This window comes from Perissodus microlepis, chromosome 4 (assembly GCF_051167445.1).
Source record: "Perissodus microlepis isolate ML-2025 ecotype Zambia chromosome 4, ASM5116744v1, whole genome shotgun sequence".
NCBI lineage: Eukaryota > Metazoa > Chordata > Actinopteri > Cichliformes > Cichlidae > Perissodus > Perissodus microlepis.
Genome location: NC_140464.1, coordinates 32608319 through 32629454, shown reverse-complemented (window position 1 = coordinate 32629454; position 21136 = coordinate 32608319). Strand labels below are relative to the sequence as shown.

The 21136-nt window shown below is 45.5% G+C and overlaps 2 protein-coding genes and 1 long non-coding RNA gene across 4 annotated transcripts in view; 1 reads left to right on the top strand and 2 right to left on the bottom strand.

Annotated features, from left to right (window-relative positions):
* Positions 1–330: 330 nt before the first annotated feature.
* scaf1 (SR-related CTD-associated factor 1) lies at positions 331–8478 on the bottom strand. Its single transcript, XM_084927155.1, has 6 exons — positions 8364–8478; positions 3872–7380; positions 3023–3105; positions 2515–2829; positions 2193–2321; positions 331–1122 (listed from the first exon to the last, which is right to left on the bottom strand). Exons 2-6 carry the CDS (start codon positions 7281–7283, stop codon positions 964–966), a joined length of 4098 nt encoding a protein of 1365 aa, XP_084783281.1. The 5' UTR covers positions 7284–7380; positions 8364–8478; the 3' UTR covers positions 331–963.
* Positions 1522–1842, top strand: LOC146389327 (uncharacterized). The gene is made up of 3 exons (XR_014800148.1): positions 1522–1591; positions 1624–1709; positions 1762–1842. It is a non-coding gene; the product is annotated as an uncharacterized LOC146389327 (long non-coding RNA).
* A 1021-nt stretch (positions 8479–9499) lies between the features above and the next one.
* abcc1 (ATP binding cassette subfamily C member 1 (ABCC1 blood group)) overlaps positions 9500–21136 on the bottom strand; it is a 33491-nt gene continuing 21854 nt past the window's right edge. For both annotated transcript variants that reach the window (XM_084927153.1, XM_084927154.1), the window contains 7 exons: positions 16620–16746; positions 15315–15416; positions 15032–15178; positions 14787–14945; positions 13786–13952; positions 13339–13533; positions 9500–10563 (listed from right to left, as the gene is read on the bottom strand). In XM_084927153.1, the coding sequence (XP_084783279.1) occupies positions 10455–10563; positions 13339–13533; positions 13786–13952; positions 14787–14945; positions 15032–15178; positions 15315–15416; positions 16620–16746 (1006 nt within the window). In that variant the 3' untranslated portion in view covers positions 9500–10454. The remainder of the gene's footprint in view (positions 10564–13338; positions 13534–13785; positions 13953–14786; positions 14946–15031; positions 15179–15314; positions 15417–16619; positions 16747–21136) is intronic.

Here is a 21136-nt window from a genome sequence, read left to right as displayed (position 1 = left end):
CGTGGGACCATCATGTAGTGTTTATTAAGAACAGCTGGGGCCAAAATACATAAGCGATCGACACAGCTGGCCAGAGTTTGTAGTTACATACTGTCTGTTATATTATTATAGTTTAGTCTACAGGCTGTGTCCAAGTTCAGGGGCTGCAGCCTTTGAAGGACCGTACCCAGTCTGAGGGTGGTTAAACTGGACGGTCTAGCCTGTGACGTGAGGCTCCAGCAGCTGTGACAGCAGCAGCTACAGCTGTGGTAGACGGTCGAGAAAGTCCTGAACAGTCTCTCTATGAACAGAAACAACTGACAGAGAGCAGACAAAATAAATAATACAATGTTTACCAGTGTTAAGCAACATTTATAGTGTGTTGGTCATTTTATAAAGAGACTGAGTATAACTGTCAGTCTCAGTAACATGCACAGAATACACAATAAAAGAAGTGAGAAATCAGCAGTGACCAACAGCCTACAAGCTGCCTGTAAAGACACAGGGACACGCAGTACTTCTGTTTAGTATTGTTTGACTCCTTTTGGTGTGCAGCTGGGTATCACGTCTCCTCTCAGTTTGGATGTTGATATAAAGGAGAGGAGAAACATTTAATTCAATACTATTAAAAAAGGTCCTGTAATTAGTCCCACCATTGAGACACTTCTAACAAATCCAACCAACAAAAACTAAGAACTAGACCCTTGACAAAGGTAGGATTTATTGCAGGGTTCAATCTGGGACTGTATTAGCTCACACGAGTGTCTAGACAGGATCTACTTACTGAACCTTGAGTTCATGATACATTTGGAAAGGAATATTTACAACATGATTACAGCGATGAGGATACATACTTCTACATGAAAGTATAGACAAGGGAAGGTACGGAAACAATAAAATTAGGCAATGACAATCAGCGAACTGCTCACGTATTGAGCAGATTGTGGCAAAGGTGGAACATCCCCCCCACCCAAAAGTCTTGTATTAGGCAGAGGGATGCAGTGCTCCTGGCTCCCTGTCATCCCTTTCTTCCTCGTCCATTTTCCGCCCGTGTTTACGGAAGTATCTGTAGCGCTGAACATACAGCTTCACAAGGTTGCTGACTTTGACTGGGTTGATTTCTCCAGTGCGGCTGTGGCAGATCTAAGATAAAGACACAGTGTGATTAAACAGTCAGTAACAACTCAGAACACAAGTACAGAGCTTCATTTACGGACGCACAGATCAGACATTTTGACTAGATGCTGGTCCAATCCCATCATAAAAGCTCCAATGAAAGAGCAGGACGATCCACTCAGGTGCACTACACAGCAGCAGGGCACTGCTTGGCAGCTGATAGCTAGCATAGCAAAGAGAAAGCTAACAGCAGAGGGTCAGCAGTTACAAAGTACTCCACGCCCGTGACACCAACAGCGTTCCTTTGTATGTCTGCAGAGTGTGACTGTGTTCATGTGAGGCTGCATGAATGAAATGCACAGATGGTGATTCTTTGTTCTTACGTTCTCTGGAAGAGTTGCCAGCATGCTTTTACTGCTCGTGATTAAAAAACCTGATGTCAGCAACCTTATCATTTCACCTCACCTTTCTCTGGCCACTGAGGATATGTGTGCAGGTGTGTGCAAGGATGTGTGCAGGTGTGTGCAGGTGTGTGCGAGGATGTGTGCAGGTGTGTGCGAGGATGTGTGCAGATGTGTGCAGGTGTGTGCAGGTGTGTGCGAGGATGTGTGCAGGTGTGTGCAGATGTGCGCGAGGATGTGCGCAGATGTGGTCAGATGTGTGCAGATGTGCGAGGATGTGTGCAGATGTGCGCAGGTGTGCGGGGATGTGCGAGGCTGTGTGCTTATAGGAAAATCAGAAGAATAGACTCGTGCCAGTGTAAATGAATACAAGCTGATCTGAGACTAATGCAAATAAACTATGCTAATAATGTCAATATTCATATTAGTCTTAATTATTCTTAATTCATATTATTTTACTAATAAATACCAATTCACTAAATGTATATTATTGCATTTATTTGTTAATGCAGTACACAAAGGCGTGGTACCAGGATCTCAGTGGAAACATCCATAGTTTTACTGTAGAAATACTGCATGTTGTAGCCACACTGTCAACTTTATGCTGCTGTAGCGACAAAGTGCAAAGTCATCATGAGCCATGTGATATATAAAACAGTGCTACGTGTGTGGTTAGATTTGTGTGTGAAGGCTCACCTTATGCACTGCTTTCCTGAGGATGTCTTTGTATTCTTCCTTGTTGATGTCTTTGCGTTGATAGTAAGGCTTGATCGCCAGCTTGACCTCCTCTACTGCCCGCTCCTGTGTATGCAGCTTCTTTAGGTACTGTGCAATTCAGGTAAGAATCATGTTAAATAAGGAACCCACAAAAACAAACAAACAAACAATACAGCAAATACAAAAAGGCCACAGCTAAACCCAGGGGGTGAAGCAGGACCACTGCTAAGCCCCGTCCCACCAACACAGGCTTTGTTCAGCCTGGAGGGCACACTGCTCTCATCAGGAAGTTCAAGTTTACCTTATCCGGGTCTTTGCTCTCATTGTCCCATCCAGTGTCACTAGAACTCCCAGACACACCTGTCATCCCCACAGGTACGATGGAGGGTGGAGTCTGAGCGCATCCACCAGCTATTGACGGGTGCAGGTGTGAAGGTGGAGTTTTAGTGCAGCTAACCAATGGGAGGGAGCCGTGCAGAATGAACTGGGCTGGGCTCAGTCCAGGAGGTGGGGGGAGAGAGGGAGGGGGAGGAATTTGTAAGGATGAAGAGGAAGAGGACGCCGAAGGAGTGAGAACATGCTGCTGGGACTGGTTCTGATTGGCTTGTGAGAGCATCTGCACGTGAGAAAGGAGACAAACGAGTCGACGGTCATTCAAACAACAACAGGATCATCATTTCAAAAAGGCTGCACACAGAGGAACACAGCAAGGTCCCACTCTAGCACAGTGTGTGTGAGTGGCCTCCTCCTAAGAACATGCACTAAAATGTTCCTCCCCACTGCAGATGAATGAAGCTCCACTGTGTCACCTGGCTGGTTGCTTGAATGAACTCTTGTGCTTTGGCTCTGCTGGCAATATTGGCCTCTTCCATTTTGAAGAGCAGAGCAGTCACTGTGAGAAACAACAGAGACTGTTTAGGGAAACAGACTGACAAACACACACAATCATGTTTCATAACAGGGCAGCACGATCTTTGAAACTATAGATGGATTCATATGATTGTCTAAAAGCTTAAAACAGTGCTGCACAGCCTGTGCTGCCCTTGGACACAAACTGTACTGTCAGTCTACACTTTACCAGAAAGCTGGAAAATACTCCGACAGTGACCAGCAACATGTGGGAAATTTGAACTTGTCCTAAGTTTACCCCCCGTCCCTTCTGATAGGTTGTCCCATGAAGGACTTGGTTTTGGTTGCTGTTATGGAAAGAAGCGCTGCTGCTGTCAAAGCTCTTCTGGTCGCCTCTTTGCTGCCACTGTGTCACACATGCTCCCTCCGTACATTTGACAGTGCACACATCTATTTTGATTAATCTGCAAGTTACTGTAAATTGTCCAACAGCATTAAAAAAGTGTTCTGATGATGTTTAAGTGCAAAGGTGAGTGAAATGCTGGCGCAGTAACTCTTCCTTCATTTTCTCCACAACACTAAGAACTACTTCAGTAATCTCATACACTTAGGTCAATGTGAAGAAATGCTAGTAACAGCAAAACCCTGTCAGTGACAACCTGGTTCAAATAGGAGAGACCATGTGACCCAACTCTGCACGGGCCCAAACTGCCCAGTGACCCACTAAATACCCAGCTGTGCACACTACTAACAGTTTAGTTTCTGCGTTTGAATAATGTGCCTTCTCTGCATAGGGAGAGTCAACTTACATGCTAAGACACCTCCGGTTGTGCAGTCCACCCCAGTCTGGAGACTCCAAGGAAGAGTGGGTGCAGGTGCTGGAGGGGGAGGAGGAGGCGGCTTACCAGCAGATGAAGAGGACACAGATGAGGATGGGTCAGAAGAAGACAGAGGTAGAGCCAGGGAAGGGAGACCACAGACGGTTGAGGACAAGGAAGAAGGCGAGCCCAAAGCTTTTGACAGATCATCCTGACTTGGCAGCTTGGCCGTGGGTGGGGCGCTGCTGAGACCAGCTCCTTGTGAGGTGGCCAGGTTGGAAGGACTGGATGCTGGTTGTGTAGGACTAGGCTGTTTTGGACAGTCCTCAGTTAAGAAAGAAGGGTCTGGAGTCTTACAGCTGCTGTCTACAGTTTGAGAGTCTGGTGAAGACTCCCTGGTGTCCCGCAACGATGGTGCAACAGGTGGCGGAGGGGTCTGAGGAGGTGACGAGGATGGTGGGAGCACACTAGTGGAGGAGGATGTGGACGAGGAGGAAGAGCAGGGTGCGGGGCCAGCTTGGCCAATATGTGGACTGACCGACTTGCTCCCATCTCCAACGCCTGACTGAACATCTAAGGAGACACCCCCACCCCAGGCTTCGGACATGACTTTAGTTTGGCTGCTGCCTCCGGCGGTCAACCCCGCTGCTTCGGCCTTTTCTCTCGTCTTCTTGGCCAGACGGCGGCGCCGCTTGGTTACCAGAGAGGATGAAGGGGAGGAAGCTGAGGAGGAAGTGGATGTAATGGAGCTGGGTTTTGCTTTCTTGGATTTCAATCCTGCAGGACCGGTCAGCGATGATGGCGGTGCGGATAGACCGCTGCGTTTTCCCATACTGACCAGGTCTTTACTCCGCCCACCCAGTGACAGTGGTTCTGAACAAGGTTTCAGAAAAGGTGACCTGCTTTCATTGTCCCTGCAGAACACAACTGCAATTGAGCCACCCACCACAGACCCCCCAGTACTCCCTGCTGCACCACCTGGGCCGAGAAGGTCCATGTTCAGTTTTCCAGAGCCAACCGAAGACCCCGTGGTACTGCTTACGCCTTCGCGCACCAGAACCGACACTTTAGACTGGAGCTTACCTTTCTGACTAGCACCACCTTCTTTCTTGGACTTCCCAGAGCGACTCGTGTCTTTTCTGCTCTCTTTGTCCCGGTCTTTGTCTTTTTTGATCTTCCTGGTTCGCTTTGCTGATGGGAAGCCAGGGGAAACAGAGGCAGATCCGGAAGAGACCATCAGTGAAGAGAGGCATTTGCTTTTGGTTGTACTGGCAGAAGCCGAAGCTTCAGAGCGGGCAATTTTCTTTAATGTGCGAGATTTCTTTTTGGGTTCATGTCCAGTCTTGGGCGTAGCTGTAGCTTTAGGGCTGGGGACGGGAGCCTCTGGAGGCAGAGCAGCAGGGGGCGTGTCCTCCAAAGATGGGTAGTCTGAGTCCAAAGCTTCACCATCCAAAGACAACACATCAATCTCCAGTTTGTCTGAATAGCGGTCTGACTCATAGCTGTGATACCTGGGAGGCGAGAGCGACTGCGATCGGCTCTGACAACTGCCTTGTTTCCCTGCCTCTCCAGCTGAATGCCATTTTCTCTTCTTTTTACAGGGCTTGTCGGAGTCCTTTGTGGCCCTCCCAGGAGAGGATGGGGTAAGTCTCGGAGACCCGGGAACGGTGGTGGTCGTAGTGGTGGTTGTGACCGTAATGGTTCGCTTAATAGCGAAGAGGTCAGACCCACTGAGGTCTTGGATGGACGGAGGTATGACGGGACGACCGTCTCGTCTCCTATCCCTGTCACGTTCCCTTTCTCTATTGCCTTCTCTCTTTTCTCTGCTTCTTTTGGACCGCTCTGAAATGCCTCGCTCTCTGCTCCTTGAATGATGTTTTCCCTTCCTTTCCTTCTCCCTCTTTCTGGAGCTAAAATCTTCATCCCGTCCATCTCGTCTGTGGCTACTGATACGATTGTGTTCCCTCCCTCTGTCTGTGTCTCTGTCCCGATCTCCAGTCCGGCTCCGGTGTTTATCCCTTTCCCTCTCTTTGTGCCTTTCTTCAGACAGGCTGGAAAACGACCATCTGGTGTGGCCATCTCTTCTTGAAGAATTGCAGGACCGTGAAGTCTCTGGGCTGCTGTGCCATCTTTTCTTCCTCTTCCGACTGCTGCTCCTGCTGCTCCTTCTTCCTTTATCCTCTTTGCCCATCTTTTGCGCCTTTTTCTTGTTCAACTCCTGACCCCACTCTTTGCCTTTCCTTCTCTTTTTTCTTCTAATCTCCTTTTCTCCGTCTTTTCTATCTTTGCTTTTTTGCTGGCTGTGGCCCTTGGAGCTTTTGGAGGACTTGCAGCACTTGCCACCCTGATCTTCAGGAGGCGTTAAAGGGGACGAGGATGTAGAGGTTGGAGGATGAGAAGGAGGCGGTGGTGGTGGTGGCGGCGGCGGCGGCTGGGGAGAGCAGGGTGAAGAAGCAGGAAAGGAGAGATATCGTTCCTTCCTTCTGCTGACCAGCTTCCTTCTCAGATCCTCTACTCCTACCACAGGCTCATCCTTGAGCTCGCTGTCTACTTCCCAGCTGCCCTCTGTGCAAACGGACACAAAGCCATCCCCATCTAGCACTCGGAAGATTCGCTCTGGCTTTGACCCAAAGAAGGAGATGCTGGGAGAACTCAGGGGGAGGGTTTCCTCTACAGGTCTCTTACTGCTCCCATCTCTTTCAATGGCTCCAACTATCTCGCCCTCCTCTATCTCAGAGTGATCTGAATCAGCTTTCATGGTGCTACAGTCCACCCTCCTCCTCAGAGGGAGCTGAGTGCTCAGACAGGCGCTTGGAAGGTCAGTGAAGGTGTCCGTGGAATCTGGAGGTTCCTCCACCTTCTCCTTTTCTTCTCTTATAGTGTTTCTCTTCAGTACCCTTGCTTTGCCACTCTCATCATCAACATCTGACGCTGGGGAACCCGTGGGGTCAAAAGGATCGTATTTCTCCCCTTCCCCCACCTCCTTCATCTCAGTTCCTTCTTTTGCTCCATTATTTGGATTGAAAGGATTGTACATCACCCTTTTCCTCTCCTGTTTTTCACAGTCAGCACTTTGTTGCATTAAAGTGTGAGGCAAACAGTCTGAGGAAGTGGTACTGCATGTAGGTTTGGAGAGAGACTGTGTAGCTAGAGAGGCAGAGCTGGAGGAAACCCTGGCTCTCTCTGTTCCATTGAATTGGCTTTTTACATGGCTGGGATAAACTGATGTGTTGGCACATATAGAGGAGGATGTAGACAATGGAGAAGATGGACCGGTTGAAGGAGATGATGCAGAAAATGAAGGTGAGTAGGAAGGAGGGCTCTTTGAGGTCTCTTCAACTCCACCTGGGGAAGAGAAGGCCCTAGGCCTCCTTCTGAAGCCTGATGCCAAAGTCAAGTCCATGAGCCAGAAATACTGGTGGGTCAGAAAGTGAGGGAAGTAATACCGAGACACCTAGGGCGTGGCAGGTCACACCAGAAAACAGGGCTCAGGAACCAACCTTGCAGAAAGAAAAGAACATGTGTCACTTTACGTTACAATATAATCCAAGTGGAAAGGCTCCCTGGAGAGCCTATGATCCTGACACATGATGAATATCATGGAGGATACTCAGAGCTTGGACTGTTTCTACAATTGTGTTGTCAAAGTGAGGGCATGTCTTCAGTACAGTACAGAGAAACTAAGAAAAGACTGACTGAACAAATTTGAATGATATTATTGTTGTTGTTGTTACAAAGAGCTAAATATGCATCTGCCTGTTAACATGCTTCTGCAGTCGGGACTGTAATCAGTTTGGAGTCCAGTCATATGAAACAGAGGACCAGAGCCAGTCTGAGGGGGTCCACCGAGCCCACTGCGCTCTCACCAGGGTGAGCTGATGAGAGGAGGAGTGGACCTCACACCGGATCAACAGACACATTTTTCAGTCCACGCTCATTGAACACAATCATTAAAAACTGCGCAGCACATGACTGTGTCTCTGTTGTTTACACGGTGGATTACACGTTACCGTCGTTCTCCTTCTCTGTTGGGATGCTTACGTGATTTCTGAGTTGTAAAAGAAAAGAAAAATATGTTTAGCTTCCATATCAGGGACTTATTTCTCAGTGCTTGTCACAGATAGCATTATCATTAGCTTTTCGTGGCTGGACAGCGCGTTGGTTGCTTTACAAAACATCTTTCCGCTTTGCGTTTTGACCATTAACTCCATTATGTGTAATGCGGATTTGTCAACCGTCGCACACTCGATTGATTATCAGACGCTAAAAATGTCTGGCGGCAGATTTTCAGTTACCCATGTAGCTAATTAGCTTAGCGCAGCTAGCAAGAAGAGCAGTATGTTGATGGGTTCTCTTCATCCCGGTCACCTTCTGTCTCAGGCCAAAGCCACCGCTTCACATCTACTGGCTGTTACTTTGTCAGACATTCAATCAAACCACGAAATTAGACATATGCTGCTTTTTGTGGTGTTTAAATACGTACCAGGATTTAAAACGGGTTCCACCAGTCACCGCCATCTTCCCTCCCGTGAAACCGGACGACAAAGAATGATGGGAAACGGAGTGAATATCAGATGCTGCAAAAGAGCCGCATACATCATTTAACACACGTCATTAAAGTTGCCTTTGATGTGCCGTGATCGTGACACTGTTACACATTTTAACAGAACTACAAACTGGCTTTTTAAAAAGTGTCTTTTTTTGTAACAACTAATTCATTTCTGCTGTGACTGGTTTACAGACAGCTGTCTGAAGTCTGCTACCTAAACCCGAACTTATAGATCAAAGTAACATGAACATGTTTACTGTCATAGCTCACTTTTACTTACTGCTCCCCAGGTAAAACACACCTGTTACTAAAGAAAGGAGACAGTAGCTGTTCAGCACATACAGGCTCAGCTGGCTTTGAACATCACCCATCCACCCAGTGTCTGTCTATCCCAGCTGCCATAGCGTAAGAGCCCGGACAGGCCATCCACCTGCTGCAGGGCTAACACTCATATTTACACTTGTGATGATAACCATGCATGTTTTTGGACTGCAATAGCACAGTGGCGTGAACAGAAAGAACCCACACAGACATAAGAACATGCTATCCAGTATGGCCACAGCAGTGCTGGGAGGTTTTTTTCCTCATATCTTTAGAATATAATTTCACATGAAAAATTTTTTTTTTTTTTTTAAAATACTAACCTTCCTGCCTTTTCTTAGGATTTTTCTCCTTTTGGCTCTTCAGTAAAACACGCATTGCTGTGACATGACAAACAAACATGTTCATATTAAACGCACAGGTCAGTTGTTGGGTTGGTGCAGGAACAAATGAGAGAAGTGTTGGGTTACCCACATCTCTTTTAATTTGTCAGCAGTGTGTATGCAGACCAGTGGTAAAACACCACCCGTGTGCATAACTGAGACATAACAGACTGCACTGTGGCTGAGACAGAGCCCAATGTTTCTGTGCAGAGTGTCTGAAGTGGACCAGCACACTCCTAACACCTGTGAAAAGCTAAGCTCTGTAGAGTAAACTACAGAAACGGACTTCACACATCAAACAACCACACAAAGCCATTTAACATAAGCAACATGAAAACTGCTGTCACAGATACACTATTTAACACATTTGTTGCCATTGTCTAACTTTATTTGTGTAAGGCAGGTATATACATTTCCAAAGATACACAACATGTAGATTCAAACAGTTTGCCCATAGTTGACCTGTTTCTGATGACTCCATCAGAGGCGACGTACCGCTGAAAACAGAGTGCAAGCAAAGTGCAGGACAGATTTGGCTGCATACCAAAGACAGAGCAACAGTCTTTGTTTTAATAATCAAAATAAAATAAGCTCTAGAACCATTTCTTACATGAATAAAGCCTCCAACACATTCAGCAAAAGCACGATGTAAAGCTGTAACTGAAAGACAATAAATAGTCAGTGCTGAATGAGAAGTAACAGTCCAGTGACATCAGCACAGCAGCTGTGCGTCTGGATTTTCTTTGTGATTGATGTATAACTCTGACCAATCAGCTTGGTCGCATCATGTCCCACATCCTTCCCTGTTACATAGGTTAAACTGGAAATCTCTCCAACTGGAACATTCCTGATTCCTTACATTTAAACTCATTTCCTCTTGTAGTGTGCATGCACGCACAGGTACAATCAAGCTGTGCTCAGCTCCAGAATTACTGCTTGTATGAATGACTCGTGTTTACTACTGTAATAATGATGATGAAAGCATATTGTTGAGTTTAACAGTGGACAGTGTGGATAAAAGAAGCAGACCCACAGATCGGGCTTCTTTATCCCATCATAAAAATGTGGGGGCTTTAATATTCACGTGGTTATCTTGATATGTGGTATGAACTTTGTCAGGGCAACACAAACAAACCCCACACTGCTGGTGGTGATATTCTCTTTATATAAGTAGGCCCAGCCTCCTTGTGCAATGAAAACTGCTGCTGGTTTCAAAGCAAAGAAGAAGGTCATTGGCACGTAGGACTGTGTCCCTTTCATTGGAAACATCAGCTCTCTGCAGCAGGAGACAGGAGGCCCGACATAGTGACACTCCCCGGCTTCAGACGAGTCCAGAATCCTTGGCCATCTTGTAAAAGGCGCCTCTCTGACTGATGAGATTGGAGGGCGAGTCAAATTCTGCCATCTTTCCGTTCTCCAACACCAAAACCCTGGAAGCACAGAGAACACTCAGGAAACTGTTTGCAAGCAGAAATACTACAGCTGATGTTAGCCTTGAAGTGCAACACCACATTATGGTAAAAATGGTAAATGGCCTGCATTTGTATAGCGCTTTACTCAGTCCCAAAGGACCCCAAAGCGCTTTAAACTACATTCAGTCATCCACCCATTCACACACACATTCACACACTGGTGATGGCAGCTACATTGTAGCCACAGCTGCCCTGGGGCGCACTGACAGAGGCGAGGCTGCCGGACACTGGCGCCACCGGGCCCTCTGACCACCACCAGTTGCTATTTATGCCTAAAGGCATCGTTCTTCACAGAATAACGACAAACTAATATGTTGTATCTCCAAATGTTTGATGTGACGCCGTGTTGTTGCACCTGGAGCTTTCCAAATGCTCCTCACTATAATGACTCATTGGGAAGTGGTTACTTTGTCGCACACGTCTAGTAAGGCGACACTGGGTTTGGAGCTGTGCAGTCTTAGGATGACATGAAACGATAGCGCCAAGTATGAAGCGAGGAGCAGTGACGAGAGTAGCTGAAGATGATGATCGTTTACAGCGTGGTGGCAGTGGTGTGGGTGGGGTTATGGAGAACCCCGAGTCAGGAAGAGGATCTTGTCTGCACCACAGTTAAAGAATATTTACTTTTTCCAGTTCATACTCAACAATAGACTATTTTTCTTTATGTTTAGCAAAGACGATGTGGCTTCCTACTGGACATTTGAATGAACCAACCAGACGTCCGCTGAACACTGATACTCTCTGGTACACAGAGCGGTGAAGCGTCAGTGAGGCGGCTGTAGCACAGTGCTAAGATCACAATGACACTGCAGAAGAAACAAAGGAAAGAGAAATGAAATGCCTCAAACAAAAGGAAAGAATCTGGAAAACAAAGCACAGAGCTAAAAACCGTCTCATCTTAGAGGTAAAGACCCAAATGAAGTGGACATACATGGATGAGGTCCAGAGGAAACGGTTTCCTAAACAACATGATGATGAAACAGGAAATAAATCTACTGAACTTCATCTTACAAAATGAACAAAGAGACATTTATAAAATCAGAAGGTTTTTCAGAAGAAATGAAATGTAAACACAGCTCGTCCCCCTCATCAAGTGTTTAATACAGTTTTAGCCAGAAGACTTGCAAACACTTCAAACTGCTTTCATTAGACCAAGAAACAACAACATCTGGAGGCAGCAGGGCCTTTGACTGGGTCAGCTGGTACTCTGTGTGAAGTGGTAGTGGATTTTACACTTCAGCACAGTTTAATCAGAACTATCAAAGCTCTATGCTACAAACCAACAGCTAGAATAAGATTATGATTATTACTCTTTGCTATTTACATAAAGCTGTTGAGTCAGCAGATAAGGAGGACCAGAAAATAAATAAAACAGCTCTCAAATACGGCAATCTGGACAGATATTAAAGATGAATAACATTTAATTATGTCCCCAAACAACATGAATTGAATCACCTTAGAGGCAGCTGGGCTCTCAATCGATGACTTACACACTTAAACTACGATCCGCTCAGACAAGATGGAAGACGCTCCCCTTTCTAGGTACGGCTCAAATAGGAAAATGAACTTTCTGCAAGGATTCTTGTATTTATTTCAAACGATACCAACAGAGCCTCCAGGGAACGTCTCTGAAGAGCGTGACAGATGGACTTCCTGTTTACACACAGGGTTAAAGACCTAGAACTTAAGACCGTGCTACCAGCTAAAGGCAAAGGAGGTCTTTTCCTGCCAAATATTAGAGACTACTTTAACAAAACCTTAATGGACATATGTAACGCAGTCTGCACAGCTTAGTAGGTGCAATGACAAACATGAGGACGGATTCCATTACAGGCAACAACAGGCGACACACACCTGAGTGAATCCAACCCCTGCACATAAACATCTGTTAGTCAGAGAGAACCAAACCAAGGAAGCCTATAGGCTGATACAGAGGGTCACATGACCCTGAATTCATTCCACATAAAACCAAGAATGGGTTTGGTGTCAACAGAAATGACACAGCAAAAATATTTGACTTTAAACACAGGGCAGTCGTTTCAGCTTAAACCGCAGGATTGAGCCTCGTTTTTAAATCCTTCGAGCCAATAGAATCACAGTGACATCACTGCATTTACGTCAATCCCACCAATCACAAACTGCAGGGCGAGACATACACATGATGCAGGATGAATGAGCCTCGCTGCCGTCCAATCAAATCTCTGTAGCCGGGCATAAAGGGGCTATTTTTTGATGGGAACCAGCTCTAATGCATTGTGGGAGATGGAGTTTTTCAGTGTAATCACAGTGGATGTAAGTTTACAAAGAAAGGCAGAAACGTTGTTTGAATCCATCACTGAGACTGGCTCTCTGCTTTGTTTCTGGCTGACACCATTGCATCATGGGATGTTTCTGCAGGTGTTAGCATATTTCAATGCTTTTTGTTTGTTGCATGGAATTAGGGTGATTTACAGCAGGTTATTAAAATTAACCTTATCAAACACAATTATAAATATAACTAAACGTCAAAACTCTGTTACTAACCATTCTGACTGTTACTGTAGTAACCATGGAAACCAGAAACTGTCTCAACCTTAAAGAGCTTTCAGTATGGCCTAACAACTGTAAGAGACTGAAATGGTCGTGCCAACAGAGAACAAACAGAACTGGGAGACACATACAAATATAGGCATTAATACAGATATTCCACTTTTGGGGTGGGGGCCGTACCAGTGTCTCTTTAGTGTACAGTACCTGGTGTAGTCCATGATGGTGTTGAGGCGATGAGCGATGGTGAGGACAGTGCAGTCCTCAAACTGAGAGCGGATGGTGGACTGGATCAGGTTGTCCGTCTCCATGTCTACAGCTGCCGTGGCCTCATCGAGAACAAGGATCCTGGTCTTCCTCAGCAAAGCTCTGGCTAGGCACAGCAGCTGCCGCTGACCCACACTGAAGGAAAAGCAGACCGTTTCAAAGGCAGAAAGCCCTACTCCAGCTCTTTATCCAACGACTGGTATATGCACTGTTGCCCCATAACTAGTGTACTGCACAACTGCAAGAAATGCAGGTGTTGCTAATCGTGCTTGACGAGTGTGCACACTAACGTGTTTTTCAAAGAAGCTGTGAAACTGGGATACTTTGTATCTAATTTCTAATTCAGTTTCTAATTTGTGGTTGCTTGGACGTATAAAGCAGTTATACCTCAGGTTCTCTCCTCCTTCACTGCAGTCGTGGTTAAGCTTGTTGGGCAGGCTGGACACAAAGGTCTTAAGATGGGAGAATTCCAAAGCCCGCCATACTTCCTCGTCAGTGTAGGAGTCAAAAGGATCCAAGTTCATCCTCAAGGAGCCTGAAAACAGCACCGGGTCCTGTGGAAGAGAAGAGTGTCTTATGCTGGGCAGACACTGTGGGATTTTTTCCCCATTTTGAGACGATTTTTCAGTCGTGCGACCGTTCTGGGGAACGGCCCGAGTTTCGCCTTCATCGTGTGTCGTGCATCGTGTAGTATACACGGGGTAACGAGAAGCGATTAACACCTCACGACCAGCCCGATCATCAATCGTTTGGTCGTAAGAAAATCAAACCTGTTTGAAATCCTGTTGCCCTTCGTGAGGGCGTCACCGCAGCCTCTCACACTGCGCACGCGCAAACACAGAAATCAAAGTGAAAAGGCGGGGCAGCACGGCAGTGTAGCGTGTGACACAAGCGATGGAGGCATCGCTTGTGTCACACGCAAGCGACTTTGAAGAGGCTCAGATGAGCTTGCCAATGTGGCCTCACAAAATTATCACGACTACAACAACCGTGAAAAGAGTTGGATGGACGTTGCTGTTCAATGGCAGCTGCCTGGCCAATGTTTTCATCAGCAATTTAGCAAAGTTGGTGTGTGTGTGTGTAAAAGACAGACAGGGACAGATTTTGTGTTATAACCTTCATGTTATGGACGCACGGTGTGAGCACTCAGGTCTCATCAGAGCATCGTGACCTACCAACTTCTAGCCCCTGCGATTCAATCGTGCAGTTTGAGCAGAAGCTGAATAACGCGACTGAAAAAAATCGCAGTGTTTGCTCAGCTTAACATTACTGGGGCAGCGACTCTGAGGATGGGTTAGCTGTACAACTCTCCTGTAGCTCCCCTGGCTGCTGTAATGCACAGGCTGCAGATTAATCAGTGTAACAGTTTTGATCCTTCCAGAACGTACCTGTGGTATGATGGTGATTCTGGAACGAAGCTCATGGAGGCCAAGCTTGGCAATGTCCACTCCATCAATGAATATTTGGCCCTCGGCTGCCTCGATGATGCGGAAGAGCCCCAGCGTTAGGGAAGACTTCCCTGCACCCGTGCGTCCCACGATCCCCACCTGATGGAACAAACAGCTCAGAACAGCCACAAGCACACACACTGTCACTGGGCTGATGCCTTCACTGAAGCCATGTGAAATTCCACCTTTTCTCCTCCGTTAATGGAGATGGTAATGTTGCGGATGGCCAGATCCAAATCTTGGCGGTAGCGCAGGCCAAAGTTTCTCATCTCTATGCAGCCATTAGTAGGCCAGCCTGGGGAAAGGGTGGAGGGCTCGTGTTTCCACTCTGCCTGGGGGTCCAAACACACATGTTTAAAGAAGGTGATTTAGACACGCATGAGGCGAAACCTTTTTCCAAACACCCCACATATGGCTGCCAGGATATCTACACTGTCTTACTGCCTTTAAAGGCTTGTTTCTGTGTACCTCTTTCTCTGTGTCGCTGTATTCTTTCACTTTCTCCACAGCCACGATGTTGGTTTCCACATCAGAAGACATCCTAACCAGCCAGGTAAGTGAGGTAGTTAGCTGCACACGGGGCAAGACAAAACCAGATTAATGCACGCTCAGTCCTCTAGACAGGGGATCCCAAAAGGTTGGTTCTCTTCATCTGGACGTTTTCAGTGGGAGAAACCCATCATCATCATCATCATCATCATCATCATGGTCAGAGGGCCCGGTGGCGCCAGTGTCCGGCAGCCTCGCCTCTGTCAGTGCGCCCCAGGGTGGCTGTGGCTACAATGTAGCTGCCATCACCAGTGTGTGAATGTGTGTGTGAATCGGTGGATGACTGGATGTGTAAAGCGCTTTGGGGTCCTTAGGGACTAGAAAAGCGCTATACAAATACAGGCCATTTACCATCATCATCAGGTGACTCCTTCAGTCTCAGCTGACTGCAGGTTTCCAACGATTTTCTGAATCGAGGAGGGGGCCCAAGGGTACATCTATCACCGTCTCACACTGCTGTGACTGCAAACTCTGTGAATGCTACTCATTACCCAATATGACAGTCTGCACATTAATGACCTCACAGCCCATTGTTCGGTGGGCTGATGTTGGAAACCTGCAGTCAGCTGAGACTGAAGGAGTCACCTGATGATGAAAACGTCCCGATGAACAGGATCAGAGTTTTGGCAAATTAAGAACAAACATAACAAAGCACAAAACCTTTTCCTTCTTCTAGGCAGAGGGCTGTTTGAATTTCCCCTCATAAATAATATAACTGAAATGAAAGGACATCAAATGGAACAAATTACATAACAAAGTTCTCCTTTAAATAAATAAAGTCGTTTTAAACTGAACTTAAAAGTGGGGTGCATTCCATTACTGACATAAGACTGTTTCAGAATATTTACCATAGATTAAAAAAAACAAAAGTATGGTAACCATAAACAGAGCTCGTAAAAAGTATTCCTGTATAAACCATAATGGGCTCATAAATGTACCCACTCAGTCACTTACTGTGAAAGTAACATCAGGACTGTGGGACACCGTTTCCATGAAACAGTGATGAATCTATTCTTAAAAACCTCAGAACAATACAAAAGAATAAATGTTTTTCAGTGAACTTGTGTACTAAATCTGACTGCTAAACATCAATAAAATGGCTTAAACTAGGGAATAAACAGAGTTAAATTAGTAGGAAGGCTAAGCTGCTTGTAAGCTCCTTGGCACTCTTTTTCTTTAAAGTATGAAATAAGTGCACAGGTTAAGGAGATTGTCCATGTTTACCTGGAGGGCGTAGGAGATGGACAGTCCCATGATGCCTGGGCTGAGGCTCTGTCTGGCAACGACAGCAAACAAAGCAGCAAATGACACAATGCAGTTTCCCACAAACTCCAGGCGAATCGCCAGCCACCTGCAGAAACACAGATTCAGGAAAGCAGATTATTGTACAATATAAGGCGCACTTAAAATCCTTTAATTTTCTCAAAAATTGACAGCGCGCCTTATGTATGAATTCTGGTTGTGCTCAAGGAGCAATCTGGGTCCTAAACTCCGTCCAGTTCAGGTCCCAAAGTCAAATGAACACTGCGGCATCACTGAGAGTTAAAAACTGACTAAATTCTTTCATCTTTAATAAAATCATCAGCGTTGCTGCTTTACCAGGTGTGACAATTAAGTTTAACATCCAGGCATCCATGAAAACAGAATTTATTACATTTAACAGAGTTAGAAGTTAGCAGGAAGTTAGCTCGCTAGCTTCCACATAAACATGATATAGCATGTTCTGACTGAGAGATTTCTGAAAGAATTCAAACGTACAGCTCTGCTGTCACTTCCAACATAAATGAAGACAGGAAACTAAACAGCAGTGACGTTTGTAGGGTTACTGAAGTTGGTCTAGCTGGTATTTAATGATGTGCTACGTGATCGCTAGCGACACAGCTATGTTAGCATAAACACAGTGAAGCTGGAGGATGAACGCTAACACTTTTCCCCTCGATAAAAGTTAACGTGAAGGTTCCTGATGGTTAGAGACAAATGTAATCGCATGGCAGGATGCTGTAAACGGACCAAACGTCAGTCAGGAGAACAACTGAGATAATCCATCCACAATACGAGGTTAGTCATTAATATACTGCAACAACATGGGAATAGAGCCGCTGTGATAGAATACAGCATCAATGAATCAATGGTACAGACGTGGAGGAAGCAAGAAGAATGAGTTAAGTTTGACTTATCTGACTGCTTTGTTTGCTTAATGTGCCTTATAATCCCGTGCAGCTTATGTATGAAAAATACAGTAGTTCCCTTGTGGAGCTTAATGACTTTTAACCAGTGTCGAGAGTAACGGAATACATGTACTGCCGTTACGTATTTAAAATACAAAATATGAGTAACTGTATTCGGTTAATCACACAGCAATAGTACATTCATGTAGTAAAAAGCATGATAATATATTAAGTAATCAAAGTATTCAGAATATGTTACTCTCATTGAGTAATGTAACGGAATATGTTAAAAAAAATCCATTTTGGGGCATGTAATCTGTAATGGAATACATACGTTCTCTGGTTTCCTGCTTCCGGTGTGATGGCGCCTGTGTTCGGCCTTGCCGCTGCTGGCTGCAGTTTCCCTCGCTCTGTTATGCTGCTGTTTCTGACTGTCCTGCTCTCCTTCTTTGTCTCTGATGTATTGCCTGCCCTAGTCTATGATCGTCTGACACTACTGTCTATTCGCTCCTCTATGGTGGGCCTGGATATCGCTCCTTCATACAATGGCTTCTTCCCTCCTCCGTTGCCGGGGTCTAGATTTTTGACAGATGTCGCCAACAGCACCCTTTTGGGTCCACGCAAATCTCGGAGGAGGAGAGGTAAAAGAGCAGGTGTCCAGGTGAGATTTAGACTCCTCTTCAGACGAGGATTAGCGGGTAAGCGGCGTCGAGCATTTCTGGTTACCTGTGCTCAGACCGCCTGTTCGGAGGAGAATTTGTTTCCCCCGTCCCTGCTGGATTTTGCAAAGCCTGGACTTGTGAGCTCGTGTTTCCTTAGGAGTGTTCATCCAGACTCTCCTATTATTTGGCCCGCCGCCGCAGCAGCGAGCGGTATCTATGATCGTTACGGATCGAACCCCCAGTTTCTACGTCCCCTAAAACGGGTCAGTGTCGGTAATGGTTTGACTTCGTTGAGCATGGCGCTTCTCAATGCCCGATCTATGACAAGATCGTTCAATAAGAACGTTTTATTTATTCTTTCCAAAAAACGGGACTTATTATTTTTAACTGAAACCTGGCAGCGTGATGGTGACTATTCTTCCCTTCGTCAGTCGGCCGCGGACTTCTGGTCGTGGCGGAGGACTGGCTGTGGTGTATCGAAACTGGTTTCACTGGTTGAAAAAATGTCAACGTTTGAACTACAGCTGGTTAAAATTGGAACTAAAGATCCGTGTTACTGTGCTGTAGTTTATCGTCCACCTGGACTTAACGGTCATTTTTTAAAGGAATTCAGTGACTTTTCATCTTCCATCTTGAAGTTGTCCAGATTGCTAATAGTTGGCGATTTTAACATGCACATTGATGATGACTCTGACCTCTTTGCCAGAGGTTTTCTTAGCATCATGGACTCTTTTCACTTCACACAGCATGTATCTGGCCCCACCCACACCAAAGGACACACTCTGGACCTTGTTTTTACTATTGGCTTTACCATCGACTGTATTAGTAGATATTTTTATTTCGGACCATCATTGTATTATATTTAATTTGTCTTTTTATTTGCCTCCTCCTCCTGAGCGTTGTGCTTTTAGCTCGCGCCTCTCAGATTCTTCTGCTGCTGCTAAATTTTCTGACGTTTTTAATTTGGATCTGCCTGTTTCTAATGATGTTGATTTATTAACAAGTCTTTTTAATAATTACTGTCTTTCTATTATCGATAATATTTGCCCTACTAAAACTAGACTAGCCCCTGTTACAAAGCCCTCGCCCTGGATAAACGACAGCATTCGCTGTTTAAAGCGTGTCTGTCGTAAAGCTGAGCGTTTGTGGAGAAAGACTCGTTTACAGGTTCATCTCGTTCATTTAAAAGACCTTTTAGTTTCCTTTAACGCTTCAGTTCGTGATGCAAGGGCTGCTTATTTTTCAAACCTAGTCTCTAGGAGCAGAGGTAACCCTCAGGTTCTATTTGACACTATCAGGGATATTGTTGCTCCGGCTTCTGCTGCTGTCCCTATTTCTTCAAATGAAGACTGAAAATTTTCTTTCCTTCTTTGTTGAAAGGTTAGCAATGTAAGGAGCAACATCTCTCCCTCCATGTACCATTTGCCTGTTCCGATTTTACTTAAGCCTGTCAGATTTGAAAGATTTTCACCAGTGTCTTTACCTGAGTTGTTGAAGCTGGTCACTTCAATGAGATCATCCTCTTGCCCCCTTGATATTTTATCTGGGTCTTTACTTCAAAATGTTTTTGAGTCTATTGGTCCTAGTGTTCTTAAAGTTATTAATACATCTCTACTCTGTGGTCAGGTCCCTGGTTACTGTAAAAGTGCTGTCATTCACCCACTTTTAAAAAAACCTAAACTTGATCCTTCTGTGCTTTCCAGTTACAGACCCATCTCAAAATTGCCTTTTATTGCCAAGATTTTAGAAAAGGTTGTGGCCAAGCAACTCAGTTGTTCTAGGTGAACACAACGTTCTTGATAAACTTCAATCTGCTGTCGTAAGGCTCACTCTACCGAAACTGCACTTCTTAGAGTGTCTAACGATATTTTGATGAATTACGATGCTGGAGAGTGCACTGTTTTGATGTTGCTGGATCTGACCTCTGCTTTTGACACTGTTGATCATCTTATTTTGTTAGATAGATTAAACCACTGGGTGGTGTATCGGGTACCGCATTGGAATGGTTTAAATCCTATTTGTCAAATCGATCTTTCTCTTCCTCTAAGTTCAGATCCTCCGTCAGCTCTCTTGCCTATGGGGTGCCTCAGGGCTCTGTCTTGGGACCGTTATTGTTTTTGTTGTATTTACTCCCTCTTCTGCAACTTCTTAGCTCTTTCTCTGATATTTCATGTCATTGTTATGCAGATGATATTCAGCTATATATCTCTTTTAGGCCACCTGATGTTTCTAAGCTCCAAATCCTGCAGTCCTGCTTAGATTCCGTTAGAGATCGGCTGGCTGGTAATTGCCTTCAACTAAATGCTGATAAAACGGAAGTCATTGTCTTTGCTCCTGAGAAATTTGTTCCCCTCGTGGTTAAAAATCGAGGCCCTCTTGCTTCTTATATTAAACCCTCCATTAGGAACCTTGGTGTTACACTTGATCCAGCTCTGACGCTGGACACACGTCAAATCTTTGGTTCGCTCTTGTTTTTACCATTTAAGAAATATCGCTAAGCTGAGTCCCATTGTGTCACGTTCCGAATTGGAAATGATTCTTCATGCTTTTGTTTCATCTCGCTTAGACTATTGTAATTCCTTGTTTACTTGCTTAAGTAACGTCTCCCTGGAACGACTGCAGGGTGTTCAGAATGCTGCTGCCAGGCTTCTGACAAAGCATCACAAATACTCCCATGCCACTCCCCTGCTGATTCAGCTGCATTGTCAAGTTCAGGGTCCAATTTAAGATCATAATCATGACTTATAGGGCCCTGCACGGTGTAGCTCCAACTTACATCAGTGATCTTCTTCTTCCTTATCACCCCAGCAGGTCCCTGAGGTCTTGTGACCAGGGCTTGCTGGTTGTCCAGCATACAAGGTGAAAAACAAAAGGTGACAGAGCGTTTGTATCAGCGGCTCCCAGACTCTGG

Bases quoted from the DNA above. Each gene is read 5' to 3' on its own strand.
- scaf1 (XM_084927155.1), bottom strand. From the start codon at position 7,283: ATGGACTTGACTTTGGCATCAGGCTTCAGAAGGAGGCCTAGGGCCTTC. The intron at 3,106-3,871 runs GTAAGTTGACTC...TGTTTCTCACAG, and splicing joins AACCGGAGGTGTCTTAGCAT to TGACTGCTCTGCTCTTCAAA. The intron at 2,830-3,022 runs GTGACACAGTGG...TCTCACGTGCAG, and splicing joins TCATTCAAGCAACCAGCCAG to ATGCTCTCACAAGCCAATCA.